This window comes from Bos grunniens, chromosome 19 (genome assembly GCF_055505025.1).
Source record: "Bos grunniens cultivar Pamir isolate PY7600 chromosome 19, Bosgru_T2T1.0, whole genome shotgun sequence".
Taxonomy (NCBI): Eukaryota; Metazoa; Chordata; class Mammalia; order Artiodactyla; family Bovidae; genus Bos; species Bos grunniens.
The window spans coordinates 4,376,540-4,398,015 of record NC_141183.1 but is presented as its reverse complement, the minus strand read 5'-3'; the positions used below and the strand labels follow the sequence as shown (position 1 = coordinate 4,398,015).

The window sequence follows — 21,476 nt, the reverse complement described above, 5'->3', positions numbered from 1 at the left end:
TGAGACAGAGAAACTTAGTCCTAATTCTAAGTTTTATGTGTGATGTTGGGAAAAACATCCCATTAGGAAAGAGTAAAAGAGGGAGACCAAGAAGAACTGATGCTTTCGAATTGTGGTGCTAGAGAAGACTCTTTGAGAGTCCCTTGGACAGCAAGGAGATCAAACCAGTCAATCCTAAAGGAAATCAACCCTGAATACTCAATGGAAGGACTGATGCTGAAGCTGAAGCTCTAATACTTTGGCCCATCTGAAGCGAGGAGCCTATTTATTGGAAAAAGACGTGATGCTGGGAAAGATTGGGGGCAGGATGAGAAGGGGCTGACAGAGGATGAGATGGTTGGATGGCATCACCAATTCAATGGACTTGAGTTTGAACAAACTCCAGGAGATAGTTAGTGGAGGACAGAGGAAGCCTGGCATGCTGCAGTCCATGGGGTCGCAAAGAGGACTTAGCAACTGAATAACAACCAAGAGCATGAAAAAAATAGCCATTTAAGAAATGGTGTAGGTGTCACCAAATATGTGAATATCTAGAATTTTCCCAAGGACAGCAACTGAGGAATACAGAGTATCAAGAAAAGGAACAGGACACTTCATACCCCGCTGAGCATGAGCTGAAGTTGCGGAGGGAGACCCCAAGGGCAGCCCCGTGTGCCCAGCAGCTCGCTGTTCCGCCTGCCCCGCGCCAGGCTGGGGCGCCACCCCCTCGCTGGGAACAGCCTGTGCTGGGCCAGGCAGTGGAGCACTCTCTGTGCAGCAATAAAGTGCACACTTATAATGCTGGGCTGAGTGACAAGAACAACATGAAATAACACTCTACCCACCCACTGAGAAAGCCGAGTGTGTCACACTCCTCTGTGTCATGCCTGTAAAAATATCTCCACGGACGGTCCAAGTCTCAGGTTGGGTTGGAGGGGTGTTTAGTGCCTGACTGTGCCAGGTGGAAATGTTTTCATCAGAACCCCAGGCCCCGGGTGATGGACGCCGGCTGGCTTCTGCCTGGATGTGTGCGCATGAATGCATGTTTCAGAAAGATGGGGGTGGGTGGCTAGTTCTTCACTCTTTTTTTTTTTTCTTTCTTTCTTTTTTAATTGCATGTTCCTGACAAAGAGGTGTGGTCCCTGGCACCGCAGCCCAGATTCTCCTCCACCTCTAACCACACGAGGAGAAGGCTACAGAGGGCTTCTCAGCTCTCAGCATGATCCACAGCATCAGTGGAAACATAAGCCCGGGGGCGGCAGAGAGCGAAGGCTCCTTGAGAATGAGGGGTTCAGAAGCACAGTGCATGTCTGGGGAGGCAGGCTGGCTCTTCCAAACGGTCCATCCCCCAGTTTCCCCCGACTCTGCTTGCTTGATTAGGAAGACCACGGCCAAGCACGATCTACTGGAATTTCTTCTCCGAGTAGGGGGTTTCGAACAGCAGGGTGAGCCTTTTAACCTCCTTGTGGTTTATTCATGTTTACTTTGGAATCTCCCACGCTTACCAGCAGGGCAGCTCTGGCAAGCTGTCTAACCTTTAAGCCTAAGTTTCCTGACTTGTAAAAAGGGATAATAACAGCGCCTGCGTCTTAAGGTCGTAGAGAAGAGTAACCGGTGTGATGGCAGGCAAGCGCTGGACGGGACCTGCCACACAGCAGGCGGTCAAGAAACGTTAGCTGTGTGTGCGGCTCCGGAGTCTTACAGGTGACGGGCACGTGGAAATCAAGTCCTTCCCTTGAATGTCACAGAGGGAAAATGTACATGATGCCTCATGGGCTCTGGTCCCCACTGGACTCTGACCTTGGACACTGGCTCGTTTTGCTCCACTGACCTCCTGGCATTTCTTCCTACACGTTCAGCATCCAAACCTTCATGTTTGGTGTCTCTTCTGCTGGGATAGTCTGCTGTTGAATAGCCTCGTGACCTACTCCATCAGGACATATTCTGAGCCTTGCTCGAATTTTGTCTGTTGGAGAGAGGACTTGGTTTTCCATCCATCTGAAGTGGTACCCTCACCACCATGCAAGTCACTTGTCTTATCCCTCTTTCCCATATTACTTGCCTTTTTATCACTACCTGTGTGTTATGTATTAACTGAAATAAATTTATTATCTGGCTCCTCTACGAGAATGTAAGACCCATGAAAGTGGAAGTTTTGTCTTTTCTTGTTGCTGTTCATTGCAACTCTTCTGACGTCTTAATTGGTGCCCAAAATACAAAAGTGAAAGTGTTAAGCAAAAGTGTTAGTCACTCAGTCATGTTCCACTCTTGCGACCCCACGGACTGCAGCCCGCCAGGCTCCTCTGTCCGTGGGGTTTTCCAGGCAAGAATACTGGAGTGGGTAGCCATTCCCTTCTCCAGGGGATTAAATATCAATTAAATGAATGAATAAATGAAACATGTATATGTAATTCCCATTTTACGGAGGAAGACTTGCAGGGTCACAGAGTCAATAAGTTGCTGAATCAAAACTCATGTCTGGGGACTTCCGTGGGGGTCCAGAGGTTAAGACTTCACCTTCCAATGCAGGGGGTGTGTTCCATCCCTCATTGGGGAGCTAAGCTCTCACATGTGGAAACAAAAAATGAAAACATAAACAACAGAAGCAATATTGTAACAAATTCAACAAAGACTTTAAAAATGGCCCATGTTAAAAAAAATGTGAAATAAGCTCACACAGGAATCTCCATTTTGTCTCTCTGGTTTATCCCCAAAATGAGGAAGAGTGAAAGCATTGTCAGGAATACTCTGGGCCTTGACCTTCCCTTTATAACTTTTGACATGAGGTAACTTTCAACTTAAATCTATAAAATTTGTATCTGAATGATTGCCATCTTTCTTATCTGGGAGTTTCTCAGCCCATGTGATATTAATTTGATTGGAGATATTCCACATGTATGTATAAGGAAGACATTAGGGATTTTCTCTTTCTTTTTTTTTGACATTTGTTTATTTGGTTGTGGCTGGTCTACGTTGTGGCAGGAAGGCTCTTCAATCTTCACTGCGGCATGTGAGTGGTTGGTTGTGGCATATGGGATCTAGTCCCCTGACCAGGGCTGGAACCGGGCCCCTGCATTGAGAGCTTGGAGTCTTAGCCACTGGATCACCAGGGAAGTCCCTAGGGCTTTTTTTTTTTTTAAATTTCTATTGTTCTCGAGATTTATATACTTCCTCAAAGTCTTGTGACTTTCACAAAGCTCCTGGTAATAAAGGTTTGCCCCTGTTCCCTCAGTCTTCCTGTGGTTCCCCTTGCCGGAAATAGAAGAAGGTCTCCTGTCTATGACTAGGTGTTTGTACCGTTCCCTTCACCCTAGAGGGAAGATGCCTCTCCCATCTAGGCGGTGCGGCATCTCCCAAGTTGCATGCTGAAATAGTCTTCGTGGTCTTCTAGGATTTCTGTGTAATGTAGAAATCCATGTCAGTCTTGGAAACTGCATTTGAGTGAACCCGTTAAATTGTCGACTTATTGGAAGAGACTGATGACGGGTAAGATTGAAAGCAGAAGGAGAAGAGGGCGACAGAGGATGAGATGGCTGGTTGGCGTCACCGATTCAGTGGACACGAACTTGGGCGAACTCGGGAAGACAGTGAGGGATGGAGAGGCCGGGTGTGCTGCAGTCCATGGGGTCACAGAAAGCTGGACACGACTGAATGACTGAACGACAACAACAGTGAAAGTTGTCAGGCGAGATACTGAGAGAGCAGACAAGTGAATGAAGCATCTGCCTAACGTTCTGAAGACGCAGATTATTATCCTCCTGGGTTTTTGTCGCTACTCTGTTTGAGGAAGCTGAGTTGGCTAAGTGTGACTCTCACTACCACCACATTCTGAAACATAAAACTCCAAGGCCATCAGTGGAAAAACCCAACAGGAAATTGGCCAAATGCTCACCTGTCCACTGGCCAATACCCACTTACACTGTGGAGAGCAGAGCGTAGCTCCGGTCCTTGCCAAAGACTCACCTAGCTTAGAAGGCTCCTGATGTGATCCGTTCTCACACGTCCCTGCTGAGGGTCAGGTACACAAGAATATCTTCTTGTTTTTCAGTTCAGAAGAGGAGCTCGCCTCGCTGCTCAGGGCCCCAGTGTCCTCTGGACTTCTGGGACTAGTGAATTCAAGACATGATTTTGCTGCCTGTTGCGTTCCATTTTGGACACAGTAAGTCATGTTCTCTTTATATCAGGAACAGAAGCCTGATTGTTTTATTTCCGGGCAATGGGTCTTAGGATCCATCAGCAGCTTGGCTCTTGAAAAATGACCTCTGGGCATTTTCCTCTGCCACTTAACTCAGACATGGAAGGAGACAAGCCTAGTCCATATCTCTTCCTGCTGCTGAAAGAGTTCAGAATGTGTGTGTTGTATTTTTGGTAGTTATTTATTCGGCTATGCTGAGTCTTTGCTGTGGCATGTGGGATCTTTAGTTGCAGCCTGTGGGATCTTAGTTCCCTAACCAGGGGTTGAACCTGGGCCCCTGTCGTGGGGGCGTGGGGTCTTAGCCACTGGACCACCAGGGAAGTCCCATCAGAAGATACTGAGTTCAAGAAGACTAAGCAGCCTTCTTGGCTCCAAAACCCAAAGACTCCTGTAGGGAACGCCCCTAAAGGCATGTTTGTCCCACAGATTCTCCCCACCTTCATCTATCTCCCAAATTTCCTAGCCAATTTGCACTAAGCCCTCGTAGCCGAGACTCTGCAAGGAGACCTCCCTCCAGCGATGATGGTCGTGCAAGGGGCTGCCGCTGGTGACGTCAGACCCATTGGCAGGAACCACAGTGGCGCTTCTGACAATATGCCAAGAGCCCTAGGAGCCAGGCATGAGGTGGGGAGTCCAAATAACCGTTCCTGCCCACGCTGCCCTCTACTGGGACAACTACCACTAATTAAAGGCCATCTGTGGAGACCATACAGGCTGTCCTGCCAGAAACAGCCAGATGTCAGCACATGATTCCAGCCTATGACCTCTCCTACGATATTAACGTGGATTATTTATGGGTGGGCTGAGGTGGTTTCCCTATATGAGCCTCCTTCCTGGTGCATGGCTTACGAAGTTATTATATATAACTTTATGACGCTACCATTAATTTTGAGTCTTGCCAAGTTCCAGACCTATATGCTCTGTCGTGGGTTTCTGGGCCTGATTCAACAATAACAGTTAGTAAAAACACTCCAATGTCTCATTTCTCCATGTTTTCCATGGGTTCTACATGAGTATAGATATGAATATTCTCTTCATGGGGATTCGCTGGCCTGTAGTTCTGCCAACTGTCTGTGAACTACCCTCTCCTTCAATTTTAGAGGGGTGCCAAATGAGGGCCTTTTTAAGACTTGAAAGAGAATTGCATGTCATCGTTTTTGATGGTGTTCTCTGTGCTCTTCTAAGTTGTGAGTTGTAATGCTTTCTATCCAAAGCAACTGCTGGGCCAATTAGTTTACCTCACGAGGGACAGGAAGCTGGGTGGATACAGAATGAAGAGTCGTAAAAGGTGAGCTCCTGTCCCAGCTCCGCTGTCTCCATGTCATGGGGTCTTGGGCAACCGCCCGCTCTTGGAGGCTGCAGGCTGTTCTTTCATACATCTCTACTCTGTGTGTCTTACACATCATGGTGTGGACAGTTACCTCTGAAACAAACATGGATAGGTTTAATAGAAACATCTATATAGATCAACTGATAACCAGCCTTCACGCTGAATCTGCATTTTGTGAAATATAAAATTTATAAAATTTAAAAACACTATTGGGTTGGCCAAAAAGTTCATCTGGGTTTTTCTGTGATCCTGACATTATTCTCTTTTGTCTTACCTTAAAGGAACATCACAAAGAGAAAGCGAGATACATGAGCAATTCTGATTTGACACGTTTGAAAGGATTCTTTATGTAGACAAGGTCATATTTTTCATCTTTGAATAATTTTTCCTCTTGCTTCTCACCCTTCCAACCAATAGCTAAGGGATAAAAACTCCATTTCTACAATGCCTCACCCTTACACCTTGTATCTAATTATTTTTAGATTCTTCAATGCCTGTCAACTCAGTATAAAGTATTTATCCTCCAAGTTTAAAAAAATCTTTAGAAGAAAAAAAAAGATTTCAAATTTGGACTGAAATTTCTCTGTAAAAATTAGCCGTAAGGTCTCCTTCTGGCCTCTGTCTCCGGGTTGTTCTCTGTCTCGCTTCTTGTCCACACCCTTTAACACGTTTCCAACACTGGCTCTGCAAGGAAAGCGTTGCCCTGGAGTCCCACCCTGGAGGCTCTCTAAATGCCTCACATGGTGTCCCTCACATCTGCTCTCGTACTTACTTAATTCTCCCTAGCACTTGAGAAGCACCTTGGTAGCAGAGACTCCAGAATCTTCACTAGTGCCTTGTTTAAAAGTGTTCAGTAAATAGTTATACAGTTGGGTTGAATGGTAACACTAACCCCAGGTGTCAGCCGTGAGACTGTTTTTGGATGGAGCAGCTCGTGCTGTGACTTCTCTTCAGAAGCCCGCAATGGGCGTCTGTTGCAGCAGGCGCTGCTGTTTTCCGTGGTTAGGGTCCAGCGTGTCTGCTTTCTTGGTAAAAAGGAGAGACGTCAGCCCACTTTGTTCCTGTGTCCTCCCTTCCTCCCTCTAGAAGACATTCGGGTCAGTCAGTGAGGGGGCTCCCTGGTGGCTCAGTGGTAAAGAATCTGCCTGCCAGTGCCAGAGACCCAGGTTCAATCCCTGGGGAAGACCATGGCAACGCACTCCAGGATTCATGCCTGGAGAATCCAATGGACAGAAGGGCCTGGTAGGTTACAGTCCACGGGGTCACAAAAAGTTGGATAGGACTTAGCCACTGAGAAATGACAGCAGCAAAGTCTGTCAGGACTACAGTTGCTGGATAAAAATATGAGAAACTCAATTAAACTTAAATTTTAGATAAACAACACATAACTTTTTAGAGTAAGTACATCTCCCATATGGTAGGACCTATCTTTGCTCAGGTAGACCAAGAGGAAAACTTGTATTTTGTGTCTTGGAGAGAGCCTTTTCTTTCTTGTGTTAGATCTGAGCAAAGGAGCATACAGCTACCTGCAGCCATCCTGTGACCCAGTCTGAGGCGATAGCAGACGCTCGCTGTGGAAAAACTGTCTTCCATCAGGAGCTCGGCGTTCTAGGTGGCTTCAGTGTCCTGACATCCCCATGCCAGCCAGTGCTTTGTTTTTTTCTATTATCACAGCCGAGGAAGAGAACATAGAGAATTTCTTACCATTCAAAAGCACACAAGTATCTTCTTTCTTTTTTCCACACAAGTAACTTCTGCTCAAAGCTTCCTGGACGAAGTTAGTCAAATAGCTTTCCTTAATTCAAGGGGACACCAAGGAAATATTACTCTATATATTCTGCAAAATAGAACAGAAGAAGGTATTGATGAATAATACTGATGTCTGCTCTCCGCCAGCTTAAAAAAAAAACCTGGAAATAACTTACCCCCTTGACTTAACATCAATGATATGTTTGTTGTTATTCAGTGGCTCAGTCATATCTGACTCGTTGTGACCCCGTGGACTGCAGCGTGCCAGGCTTCCCTGTCTTCACTATCTCCTAGAGATTGTTCAAACTCATGTCCATTGAGTCAATGATATATTGAGACAGTGCTGTAGGTTTTACAGGGCTAATACAGGAGACATTTAAAGTCTTCCTTAGTAGTAGCCATTTAAACATTAAAATTTTTTTCCAGTTATTTTTGTGCACATTTTTATATACATTCATAGAATGTAAAATCAACATTTGAAAGCAGCATTGATTACATTAAAATGTGCAGTTACCACCTTTCCTTGGTCTCAAAGGGGTAGGTTGGGCCAGGTACCACAGCATCTGTTAGGTAAGGCTGGTATTACCATGGTTACCATTTTCAGAGGAGGAGAATAAGACTCAGTAGTTTAATTGCCTGTCCAAGGCCCGCAGCAGTGAGCGGTAGAGTTAGTACCAAAACACAATCTTGTGGCTCCAGCCAGGTTGCCTTTCAGCTGTATTATTGTCCCTCAAAATGTGCAGCAGTGCCATTTCATCTCAAGAAAGTATTTAGAGCAGCTGAACTTCAGCCAGTTACATTTCACAACTCTTACCTGGGAATCCCCTTTTTTCTTCCAAAATATACAATTCAGTTCTCAACTTGCCCAAGTCAAGGGATTCTTCTGTACCTCCAGTCCTAACAGCCAGGTGGTTTTCTGTCGCCACAAACACAAGCACTTATGTATACTCCGAAAGCAGCATATAGGATGGAAGCAGAATGTTATTGGGATTATTAAATTAATAGAGTAACACAGCATCCAAGGATGTATGCTATTTTTAGGCTAGTGTCTATGCTGTGCTATTTCCAGGAATAACACCGTATCCAGACATCTATGCTATTATTAAATTAAGGAAATAAAAGAGCATCCAGACAACTGTGCTATTTTCAGATTTCAGTATAGGAAAAAAAAAAAGATTAACAAAGAGAATATGTGCGAAGATCAGGGGAGGGATGTGCACAAAATGGCCCAAACGTCATCTGAGACAAGAAATAATGAACTTGAAAGCCAGAGGGTGGGACCCTTTCCAGGCAATGCTCCCTTTGTTTCCAGTACGCTGCCCTGAGAACTTAGAAGCTAGGCAAGCCTCTGCGTCCAAGGGCCTGCAAGCCAGTTACTAGCGGCTTGAGTTGGGGCCATATTGGGATTCAGAGACAGACGCATTGTAACTGCCATCAGCATCGAAACTGATGGAAGAAAGTGGGGATGGTGCTTAAGGATCTTTCCTCTACCACTGGGGATAAAGATTTAATCACTTTAAGAAGCTAAATAGATTCCTTGTCTATATGGTTGTTGTTGCTCAGTCATGTCTGACTTTTTGTGACCCCATGTACTGCAGCATACCAGGCTTCCCTGTCCTTCACTGTCTCCCGGAGTTTGCTCAAAGTCATGTCCATTGAGTCAGTGATCCAACCATCTCCTCCTCTGCTGTCCCTTTCTTCTCCCACCCTTCATCTTTCCCAGCATCAGGTGTTTTCCAGTGAGTCGGCCCTTCGCGTTGGGTGAACAAAGTATTATCTTCATGGTAGAACATGTTAACAGTTTCATAGGAATGGTGTGTGATGAAATTAAGTGAGATACTATGTATAAATCTCCTAGTGCTGAGCACTTATGAATGAATAATTTCAGCTGCTGTTAGCTCTTAGATTATGGATTATTTACTTATGTGTGTGTGCTTAGTCACTCAGTGGTGTCTGACTCTCTATGACCCCGTGGACTGCAGCCTGCCAGGCTCCTCTGTCCATGGGAATTCTCCAGGCAGGAATACCAGAGTGGATTGCCATGCCCTCCTCCAGGGAATCTTCCTGACCCAGGGATCAAACCCAGGTCTCCTGCACTGCAGGCAGATTATTTACTGTCTGAGCCACCAGGGAAGCCCAAGAATACTGGAGTGGGTAGCTTATCCCTTCTCCAGGGCATCTTCCCAACCCAGGAATTGAACCGGGGTCTCCTGCAGTTGCAGGTGGATTCTTTACCAGCTGAGCTTCCAGGGTGTGTATGTATGCGTAAATTGAGCCTAAGAAGACTGGAAGGTATTATAATAGTTTTACAGCGCAGGGCTGTCAACAGAACTTCCTGTGGCTTGGGGATGTTCTGTGCCTCTGCTGTCCACTGGGCATATGTGAGTATTGAATACTGTAGCTAGTGCAACTGAGGAATTGGATTTTAATTTAATTAATCTGTAAATTTAGATAGCCGCTTGTGGATTGGAGCTGCCATCAGGGACTGCAAGGTTATGTCAAGATGGAAGATATTTTAGATGTTATCTGATCTAAACCAATTGTTACAGGGGATAATATACATAATTCAGAGAGATGTAAAATGACATGCGCAGGGTTTCACAACCGCTAAGGGGGCTGAACCAACATTTTGATCAGGCTCCAGTTATCCAAATCAAGGCATCATATTGCCACATGGCATAACAAAATTAAGACTTAAGACATGGGTAGATTAACAAAAAATATAGGGCCAGATCTTCCTGACTCTAAAGTGTTAGTCACTCAGTTGTGTCTGACTCTTTGCAACCCTGTAGACTGTAGCCTGCCAGGCTCCTCTGTCCATGGGATTCACCAGGCAAGAATACAGGAGTGGGTTGCCATTCCCTTCTCCAGGGGATCTTCCTGACCCAGGGATTGAACACGGGTCTCCTGCATTGCAGGCAGGTTCTTTACCATGTGAACCACCAGGAAAGCCCTCCAAACTCCAAAAGTTATTGTTGTTATCAGTACCATGAATCTCATTACCTTCCAATTTCTGAGCACCTACTCTTTGCTTGGCAGAGAATAGCAAAGGACTTTTTTTTTTTAACTTCAAACTTCTTTATTTTTTATTGGGGTTTAGCCTATTAACAATGTGATAGTTTCAGGTGAACAGCAAGGGACTCAGCCATAGGTAAACATGTATCCATTTTCCCCCAACACCCCTCCCAACCAGGCAGATCCATAGCACTGAGTTCCATGTGCTGTACAGTAAGTGCTTGTTGATTATCCATTTTAAATACAGCAGTGTGCACACGTCCATCCCAGAGTCCCTGTTTCTTCCTTCTCCCACCCAAGCCCCCTGGCAACCATAAGTTCGTTCTTTAAGTATGAGTGTCTTTCTGTTTTGTTCAGTTCAATTCATTCAGTCACGTCCAACTCTTGGTGACCCTATCCATCACCCATTCCTGGAGCTTGCTCAAATTCATGTCCATGGAGTCAGTGATGATGTCTGTTACTTCTGTTTTGTAGGTGAGTTCATTTGTATCATTTCTTTTTAGATTTCGCATATAAGGGATGGAAAGGACTGTTGTTTTGACCTCTGTGCTAAAATGCCTCCCTGCCGGACCATAAAACTACTGAAAACCCCTGTATCTTTTAAAAAATATTTATGAATTTATCTGGCTGTGTTGGGTCTTAGCTGTGGCATCATGTGGGATCTTTCACTGTGGCACATGACTCTGGTTGTGGCACGTGGGTTTAGCTGCTCCAAGGCATGTGGGATCTTAGTTTCCCAGCCAGGGGTGGAGCCTGCATCCCTTGGATTGCATGGTGGACTCTTAAGCACTGGGCCACCAGGGAAGTCCCATAACCCCTGTATCTTTGTAGGATTTATCGTACATGCTTTGGAGCGTACGTGTCTTACAAAGGCCTCCGATGTGCTAGTCATCTCATGGCTCTTCTGATGGACTGATGGGCACCATGCCATCGATCTAAGTAGACTAGTGTACTGTTCTGTGTAATGTCTAGATGGTCCAGGTCTCTGCAGACAGTATTTTGGCAAAGGATGAAAGGCTTCCAGGTGGTGCTAGTGGTAAAGAACCCGCCTGCCAGTGCAGCAGCCGCAGGTTCCATCCCCGGGTCGGGAAGACCCCCTGGAGCAGGGCACGGCAACCCACTCCAGGATTCTTGCCTGGAGAATCCCATGGACAGAGGAGCCTGGCAGGCTACAGTCCGTGGGGTCACAAAGAGCTGGAGACAAACTTATCAACTAAACTATGACATCCAGTTAAGCATCTAAAACTTAACTATTTAAAAACATAAACCCAAGGGGCTTGCCCGGTAGTCCAGTTGTTATGGGTCCACGCTCCCATTGCCTGCACGGGGAACTAAGATTCTGCATGCCACGTGGCAGCCAAATATGTACATAGAAATATAAATCTGTCCTTAGCTCATAGCCACTCAGGGAAGACCAGAGTGATCTACAGTTTGCTGATCTCTGATTTAACCCTTAAAATTTTTAAGGGTGGCATTAACATCTGCCATCTTTTCAAGATGAAATATTGATACTGACTTACTGTCTCATCCAGGAGAGGGGATAGTTCAGAGCTCCCACTTGCCCTCTGCTTTGATAGCTCTCACCCTACCGGCCAAGGACCAATCACGTACGTTCAGTCGCTTGTGTCTGACTCCTTGTGACCCCATGGACTGCAGCACGCCAGGCTTCCCCGTCCTTCACTCTCTCCCAGAGATTGCTCAAACTCATGTCCTTTGAGTCAATAATACCATCCAACCGTCTCAATCCTCTGTCGCCCCTTCTCCTGTCCTCAATCTTTCCCAGATTCAGGGTCTTTTCCCTTGAGTCAGCTGTTCACGTCCACTGTGGGACATTCCATCCATATGTGCAGGGACAAGAGAAAGGACCACTCAGGGATGCTGAGGAAGGTCTGGGCGGCGCATCATAGCATTCACCTTCCACTATTGGGAGACTTTACCATGTTTCATTTTTTAATAAAGCTATGTACATAGAGCTTAGCTCAATCCATAATTTGAGCTTTGACAAGCACCATCAGAAGCAAACACTGCCTGAAAGAAAATAAGCATTTTGAGCAAAAAAAAAAAAAAAAGCCTGTTGACACAACTAGGGTAGGACGCGGAAACCCTTTTGTCTACCAGACAAAGAAGGGGCGGCATGAAGAGGAGGTGGACTGAGAGGTGGTGGGGGGGGTCTAGCCTAGCAAACCACTAGAAAGAAAGCTTTTTTACAGCAGCCCCAGGAATCTTATTGAGACCTCATAAAATAACGCAAACCAGGAAAACAACACTCTATGCTAAGTGTCTCTTTCGCTGTTTTACAGACTGGGGTAAGATTTTATGAGCTATTTGGTTTTCCCTTTGGACGCCTCTTTAGAAGTTCCTGGTTCTTCAGCCAGTTAGTTTAACTTTGGGCTAGAGAGAGAGAGGACTCCAAAATGGGATAGTAACCGTTCAGGCTTTCTGACGGCAGTCCCTAGATGTTGACCCCAGCAGGGGCTTAGTGAACTCATAGATGAGTTTGCCAACAGGATATCTACACCTGGGTCCCTCGGTTAGAAAGATCAAGTCTGTTGCCTATGGGAGTATGACGCTGCGGTGGGGGGGCAGTCCCTCAAGGTCTTCAGTGAGTTCCGGCAAGGAACAAGCCGTCAGATACTAGTTATATGTTTCCTGGGTGCTGAGCCAGCCACAAAAATATGGAGTTTTAAGTTCTAACAACTTAAAATATCCTCTCCTTTCAAGATGATTTGACTATCAAAATGGAAAGGAAATGGAAGCCAACCTCCATTCACTGTCTACATAGGAAAAAAACAAAAACAGCAACCTCTTCCTGGGTAGTTCTTTGGTCAAACTCTCAGGCTGACAGTGATCCACAGAACACTGGTCATTAGTTTAAACAAACAAGAGCTCACCCTGGTCTTCAGTGTGCTTCTCCAGTTATTTAAGGGATTTCAGAGCCCATGAGGGGACTTCCCTGGTGGTCCAGCAGTTAAGAGTCTGCCTGCTAATTCAGGGGACTTGGGTTCCATTCCCTGGTCCGGGAAGATCCCCTATGCAGCAGGGCAGTTAAGCCCATGTGACACGACTACTGAGCCCAAGCACCTAGAGCCCGTGCTTCTCAACAAGAGAAGCCACCACAGCAAGCAGCCCGCACACCCCAACTGGAGAGTAGCCCCACCTGGAGAAAGCCTGCACGCAGCATTGAAGACATGGTTCTGCCAAATATATAAATAAATAAAATGTAGCAACCATTTAAAAAAGGTACACGCATCAGCCATCTCTTAGATGGTGATTTCCAATGAAAGCATCAAGCTAGAGGGCGTATCAGCACTCCGAGTTGCAGATGGACCCTAGACCCGTTTGGACCCTCTCGTTAAGTCAGTTCCATTCTTAGGTAGACTTTCTGCTTCAGGTGGTAAATAAAGGCATCTGTTGAGTGTTCACCCTGTTCACTGAGATACCACATGATCTCCTCGGCTGAAGAGACATGAACTTCATAAAAACTGACCTCAATCCTCTTCTCACTCAGAGACTCTGAGTTGATTTCTGGGTCTAGGAAGGCAGTCTTTTGTTGACCTTGGGCAAGTAGAGCTTGGCAGTTGCAAGAATGGTAGGAAATTTTCAATATTGTCCAAAAGGCTCCTGTGTAACCTGATGAAAGGGCCGGTGAGCAGACTCTGTTCCCATCACGAAACTTTTCTAAGCCTCCCTTTTCTACATGACTTCTTAAGTTGGAACAATACTTTTTTCATGATCAACATCATGAGACTTTTCTGTGTGTGAGAAGTACTTTTGATGATACTAAGTGAAAGAGTTAGTTGCTCAGTTTTGTCTGACTCTTTGCAATCCTCGTGAACTGTAGCCTGCCAGGTTCCTCTGTCCATGGAATTCTCCAGGCAGGAATTCTGGAATGGATAGCCATTGCCCTTCGCCATGGGATCTTCTGCACCTGCGATCAAACCAGGGCCTCCTGCATCGCAGGCAGTCTTTACCATCTGAGCCAGGGAAGTGGCATGTTAACATGAGATCTAGTTTTTATTATTACAATCATTTAATTCAGTACTGGCTTTCAAGTTGCAAAACATCAATTTATATTCCATATATATGTATTCATATGTGAAATTTGTTTTTCTTTTTCTGAGTTACTTCATTCTGACAGACTCCGATGCTGGGAGGGATTGGGGGCAGGAGGAGAAGGGGACAACAGAGGATGAGATGGCTGGATGGCATCACTGACTCGATGGACGTGAGTCTGAGTGAACTCCGGCAGTTGGAGATGGACAGGGAGGCCTGGCGTGCTGCGATTCACGGGGTCGCAGAGAGTTGGACACACTGAGCGACTGAACTGAACTGAACAGGCTCTAAGTTCATCCACCTCACTAGAACTGATGCAAATGCATTCCTTTTTATAGCTGAATAATATTCCATTGTATTTATGTACCACACGTTCTTTACCCATTCTTCTGTCGATGGACATCTAGGTTGCTTTCCTGTGCAGCTGTTGTAAATACTGCCTCAGGGCAGGAATAGAGACGCACACAAAAAGGACAGACTTTGGACACAGCAGGGGAAGGAGAGGGTGGAAAGAATCGGGACAGTAGCGTTGACGTCTGTACATGACTGTGTGCAAAGTCGATGACCCGTGTGAGGCCACTGCACAGGCACAGGCAGCTCAGCCCAGCGCCCTTGTTGACCTAGAGGGGTGGGGGATTGGGGAAAGGTTCAAGAGGGGAGGGTGTATACGACTGATTCGTGTTGTTGGATGGCAGAAATCAAACACAATATTGAAAACAGATTATCCTCCAATTAAAAGGAAAGTTTCAAGTTATATGAGGGGGGGAGGGAGAGAAAATGAATGAGTGAGGGAGAAGGAGAGGAGAGAGAGATGACTTTAACAAAAGTCAACAAGATGTTTAACGAGGCTCAATGTGATTTTATTACACTCCTTGATGGCTTTATACTCATAAAGCATGACACCCACTGTATGCTCGATTGTGTATATTGCTGTGCTCAGCTCTCTATAGGACCACGGGTTGCTTGCTCAGGACTGTAATCTATAAGGAGATGATATCTACATAACTTTCCCTGTATAAGATCATTCACAAACCGATTTTGGAAGAACATCAATAAATGCTTTTGAGCTTTGTTTAAAGTGGAATCAGTTGTATATGTGATTTTAGTTCAAACCTTGGAGGGAGAAAGTGCTATTCTAAATAGCCCAGGTTTATTAAATTAGAAACACAAAGACATGACTTCCAACAGGATAATAAAGTTGGAGAGGAACTTTAATATTATTTAATTTTTTTGAGAAGTAAAGCATCTGAGGGCTGTTAAAATTAATTAACTGTTTAGTAGCAAAACAGACAGGGGCTCTGCGTGCCTTGCTCACTGCTGTGTTCCTCCCTCCAGGAGCACTGGTCCTCAGCCAGGGGGTATTTTGTCCCCCCATAAATGCCCCAGGGGACATTTAACAAGGTCTGGAGACGTTTTTGGTTGTTACAAGTGGGAATGGGGGATAAAAGTGTTACTGGCATCTAGAGGCCAGAAATTATGCTAACCATGCTACCCTGCTCAGGACTGCCCCTGAGGCAAAAAGGATGACTTGGCCCAAAGGTCAAGGGTTCAGAGGTTAAGCCCTGCCCTAGAGAGAAAAAAATTTAGTGGGCAGATCACTGCATTCCCAAGGTCTAAGAAGCAGGTACTGGCTGGCATATGCAAACTCAACAGGAATGGTGTCAGTACCCAGGGGTGAAAACTGGTTCTTTCAGGGCCAGGGAAAAGAAAAAAAAAAAAAGGAAGGAAAAGGGAAGGAAGAACGAGAAAGAGAGAGAGAGACAGAAAGAAAATTCATTCTTTTAAATATATTGGGCTGGCCAAAAAGTTTATTCAAGAAAGAAAGGAAGGAAGGAAGAAAAGAAAGAAATTCTTTTAAATATATTTGGCTGGCCAAAAAGTTTGTTCAAGAAAGGAAGGAAGGAAGAAAAGAAAGAAAAAAATTCTTTTAAATATATTGGACTGTCCATAATGTTCGTTTGAGAAAGAAAGAAACTCATTCTTTTATATATATCGGGCTAGCCAAAAAGTTTGTTCAGGAAAGAAGGAAGAAAAGCCAGACAGAAAGAAAGACAGAAAGCATATTTTAAAAAGTACATTGGGCTGACCAAAAATTTCATTTGAGAAAGGAAGGAAAGAAGGAAGAAAGAAAGAAGAAAAAAACCCTCATTCTTCTTTTAAATATATTGGGTTGGCCAAAAAGTTTGGATGTTTTTCCATTAGATCTTATGGAAAACCCAAAGGAAATTTTTGGCCAACCCAATAATAAAGCACAGATACACATACAATATATAAATGGATATACAGTATATCTGTGACACTAAAAATTTCATGGAGAGGAGGGGCAATTAGGAAAAGTCAAAAGAAGTTTTCTTGGAAGAGTGATAGTGAAAAGAAAAAAGGCTGGGAAACACCGCTGTAGCAGGCACCACTTTCTCTTCCCCCAGCCTCTGCAGGGCCCCTGGCGTTGGGAACAAGTGCCCTGCATCTTCCACCACTGTTCCCGACTGTGTGTTGGAACCAGGATGCCGCTCTCGAGTGTTTCTCGGCCCGTTACTTCCGGGAAGCAGAGACATGGCGCAGTCCCTCGGTGATGGCCTGTCCTTTTGTTTTCTGTGAATTAAAGACAAAAAGGCCCCTTTGAGGAAGGGGCCAGGAAGGGTGAGAAAGAGCTTGAAGGAACAGTGTGTTGTGAAAAGTGAAAGTGTTAATCGCTCAGTCGGGTCCCACCCCATGTATGCTGGCCGTCCCCCAAATCAGGGACCATTAGGACAGGGGAAGTTTGCCCCAAGTTTCCAGCAGCTTGAGTGTTTTTTCCTGAGACACTGGTGGTGGCCAGAGTTGGATGGTCGGTGGGCACATCGACCTCATGAAGTGAGTCATGAGAATCTTTTTATTGCTTCACTTTTCTCAACCCATCTGTGAGCTCCTGGGTTGCTGCTGTTGAGTCACTAAGTCCTGTCTGACTCTTTGTGACCCCGTGGACTGCAGCACACCATGCTTCCCTATCCTTCACTATCTCCCAGAGTTTGCGCAAACTCATGTCCATTGAGTCGGTGATGCTATCTAACCGTCTCATCCTCTGTTGCCCGCTTCTTCTTTGGCCTTCAGTATTTTCTAGCATCAGACTCTTTTCCAATGATTTCATATCAGTGGCCAAAGTATTGAAGCTTCAGCTTCAACATCAGTCCTTCCAGAGAATATTCAGGACTGATTTCCTGTAGGATTGACTGGTTTGATCTCCTTGCTGTCTAAAGGAGAGTCTCAAGAGTGTACAGCACCACAGTTAGAAAGCATCAGTTCTTCAGTTCTCAGTCTTCTTTATGGTCCAGCTCTCACATCTGTACATGACTATTGGAAAAACCATAGCTTTGACTATCCAGACCTTTGTCAGCAAAGTGATGTCTCTGCTTTTTAATATGCTGCCTAGGTTTGTCATAGCTTTCCCTCCAAGGAGTGAGAGTTTTTAAATTTCATGGCTGCAGTCACCCTCCACAGTGATTTTGGAGCCCAGGAAAATAAAATCTGTCACTGTTTCCACTTTTTCCTCTTCTATTTGCCATGAAGTGATGGGACCAGATGACTCTTATAATTTATGAAAAAGCTGTAGCTTGTGAAAAGCTGTCATAGCTAAATATTCTCCTAGCAGGTTAAGTCTGAGTTACCTTTTTCTGGGTTTTTGCGCATCTTTTCATGGCCAATAGTGCAATCCTACTGCAAAATGCTACTTGGATGTTTTAATTTTCAGTTGAGATTTAGTAAGTATGTTTTGATTCCTTTGGAATTTGTGCATGACCCCAACCCATCTTTTGTTTGAATTTATTAACATCAGTTTGTGGCTTCCAGAAGCAATTTGGGGCTTCAAGTAAGCAAAGCTGAGTTTCTACAGATGAGTGAGTAGTTTGAGGGACATCTCAAATCTAAGTGCAAAGTCCAGCATCCGTGGGATGTGAGAGATTTATCTGTTGGCATGACTAGAGGTGGGCTTCCCTGGTAGCTTGGTGGTAAAGAATTTGCCTGACAGTGCAGGAGATGTGGGTTCAATCCCTGGGTCGGGAAGATGCCCTGGAGAAAGAAATGGCATCCCACTCCAGTATTCTTGCCTGGAAAATCCCACGGATGGAGGAGCCTGGTGGGGTATAGTCCATGAGGTCGCAAAGAATCTGACACAACTTACTAACTGAACAGCAACAAAAAATGACTGGAAGTGTGTCTCACCCCAGAGAAGTTTCTGAAAATGTATGCAGAGAATGTGCAGCTAGGAGTTTAAGGGTGGGGAGTGAATGTTGAAGCGGTATTTTGGTATCCTTTTCCCCATATTCCCTCTCCCAACATGGAACTCATGTTGACTTTATCCATAACACTGCCTATTAAGCCACAAAACCTCGAGAAACAGGGCAGTAAAAAATAATGAAACACAATATTCAGGATACATGGAAAAGCAATGATTTACTTTAATCCCGGGGACCAGCAATAATACACCTGCCTTGGAACAGGGGATGGCATAATGTTGGCATAACATTGGGGTTTAATCATTTTTGACCACATTTTATAGACCCTTTCCTGTAATTAATGCTAAATAAAGTCAACATCTTCTCCACCTGCTGCTGTGTTGGTCGCTTTCATGGAGTGCGTCCACTCTCCTTCATTAACCAGGCTGTCACGGTTCTTGTTTAACTCGCTCTACTTTGGTTTTTCCCCTTCGGTAGCCTCCAGGACTGTCACATGAACCATCTGCGGTGTGTAGGGCTTCCCATTCTTTTCTTAAGAAGAGTTCTCGTTCTACTTTGGTTTTTTCCCTTTGGTGGTCTCCAGGATGGGAGAAGGCAATGGCACCCCACTCCAGTACTCTTGCCTGGAAAATCCCATGAACGGAGGAGCCTGCTGCGCTGCAGTCCATGGGGTTGCTAGGAGTCGGACACGACTGAGCGACTTCACTTTCACTTTTCACTTTCATGCACAGGAGAAGGAAATGGCAACCCACTCCAGTGTGCTGCTGTCTGTGGGGTCGCACAGAGTCGGACACAACTGACTTGACTTAGCAGCAGCAGCAGCAGCCTCCAGGACTGTCGCATGAACCGTCTGAGGTGTGTAGGGCTTCCCATTCTTTTCTTAAGAAGAGTTGAGACAATTGAAGTCAGTGCCACCCATCCCATAGCTGTGATCATTAAGGCCATTTCTGCGGAGCTGCAGCCTGAGTACATGGTCTCCCTCAAAGCTTTGGAATACGTTTTGTCTCATCTTTATTTTTAATTAAAATATTTAGCCAAAAAGGATCTACTGTAGAGTTCAGGGGACTCTACTCACTACTCTCTAACAACCTGAGTGGGAAAAGCATTTGAAAAAGAATAGACACATGTATATAAGTCATTGAATCACTCTGCTGTGTGCCTGAAACTAACAACATTGTTAATCACTTACACTCCAGTCACTTACACTCCAATCAAAAATTGTAAATTAATTGATCAACAAGAATGGCTACTCCTACACACACACACACACACACACACACAACTATTCTTTTATTTTCTGTGTATCTTTCTTAGGTAGAGTCTTGAAGCATTTATAGTTTTCCTAGAGAGTTAAGTATTCTCCATTTTCATGTAAATATTGGCTGTTTCTGTCACATCGGTGTCGGTGTCTTGCTTCAAGGATTATTGGGCCACTGCTTAGAGACCCTGGTCCAGGATCTCACCATGAAATAAACACCAGGCAGCTTATAGAATGTAAGCTTGCAGTTTTGGAAAGAGAAGATCATCACTGTAGTCTTTATCTGTTCTGAGCCATATCGAGAAGAAAGGCAGTGCAAGAGCAACATGGATATTCATTTTGCAAGATCAAGGTTAACTCACAGACACCCCACCATACTCCTGAGTTTAGAGATATGTGTGTGTGTGTGTGTGCGCGCGCGCGCGTGTGTTTGCTTTGGGGGGAGAGTGGTGAAAGCTATAAAAACCATTAGCAATTCCTAGTTGATTCAAATCAATCTCAACATTTTTCAGAATCTCGCCTAGATTCTTGCACTGTGTTAGACCGCATCGAGGCGATTAATTCACACAGGGGGCTGTTTATGTAATTGTAGTAATGGTATAGAAAGCCAACATGTTCTAATCTCCTATTTTTCAGTTTTAAAATCCCAATTGGTGAATGGTAAGCAAGGCTGCTAGTTTTATGGCTTTGTGAATTAGTTCAGCTGAAAAATATTCTGCCCGTTTCCATTTGGGAGACAGCAGGGCGGGGGCCTGGGGGTAGAGGGAGGGCAGGGCGGGTTCGCCTGCACTAATCAGTTCTTGGCCTCTAGCAATTCTCTGTGGCAGAAGAAAGGGAAGAGATAATTGTTCCCCTTAATCATGGCATCAATGACTGCATTTAGAAGCCTCTCCTTTAAGGCTGACCAGATTTCCCAGAGAATATTCTCAACCTTTCGCTGATCTGATTTTGAAGCAAATGAATGTTCTGAGAATATCCGCTAGCAGGGTTCTGTTCGCCTGGGACTCTCAGAGACCAGGAAGCTCCAACGGCTTCAGATGGTGACCTTTCTCATATCTGTCACCAGGCTGTCAGTGAGGGTGGATTTCTGATCTTCACAGTGGGGTCTCCTGGCAGGAGTAACCGAGGGGTAGCAACCCAAGGTCACTTTGATTATTCCTCCTTCTCTCCCTGACTCGGCTTCCCGCCCTTTCCTGCTATGACATCTGAAATTGCGGATTTGTGACTTTAGGAATGGATGGGTGAGAAGAAACACAGAGGAGAGAAAGAAGAGAACACAGAGGCCATGTGGCTGCCATCTTCCTGGAAGGCGTTTGCGGTGTTTGTGGGCACCTGGCAATACTTGCCAGGGAAACGCTTGGCTCTAACTGGTTTTTCCCTCTTAGAGCTCTCAGTACTGGAAGATCTGTGTCTTTGGGTGCAGTGGAAATTGAGCTGAATTTGCACGCGACCATAGTTCAGTAACTCAATTTTGCCAACAGATCCTGAAAAATAGACTAGCCTACCCACAGTTCCTATTTCCTGAGATACTTCCCCAATCCTTTGAGATATACCTCTTCCAGGAAGCCTCCTGACCATCCCTCCTCAGCAGGTGACTCCCTCTCCTGGATATTGTGGGGAGTTTACTGATTGGCTTCTAAGTTTAACTCACCTCGTTTATTTTTGCAAGAATGTTAATTTTCCTGG

The 21,476-nt window shown here is 45.1% G+C and overlaps 1 protein-coding gene across 23 annotated transcripts in view; it reads left to right on the top strand.

Annotated features, from left to right (window-relative positions):
- Window positions 1-21,476, top strand: part of LOC147350972 (uncharacterized) — a 142,097-nt gene that overhangs the window by 83,172 nt on the left and 37,449 nt on the right. For 17 of the 23 annotated variants that reach the window (XR_015146790.1, XR_015146791.1, XR_015146793.1 and 14 more), the window contains one exon: window positions 4,028-4,138. The exons of 5 other annotated variants lie outside the window; for them this stretch is intronic. Coding sequence is in view for 13 of the 18 variants with exons in the window: in XM_086355183.1 (XP_086211309.1) it covers window positions 4,102-4,138 (37 nt within the window). In the remaining 5 variants the exon portion in view is untranslated. Of the gene's footprint in view, window positions 1-4,027; window positions 4,139-4,600; window positions 15,406-21,476 lie in introns of those variants that run through there. One more of the 23 variants, XR_015146795.1, reaches the window with a different exon arrangement.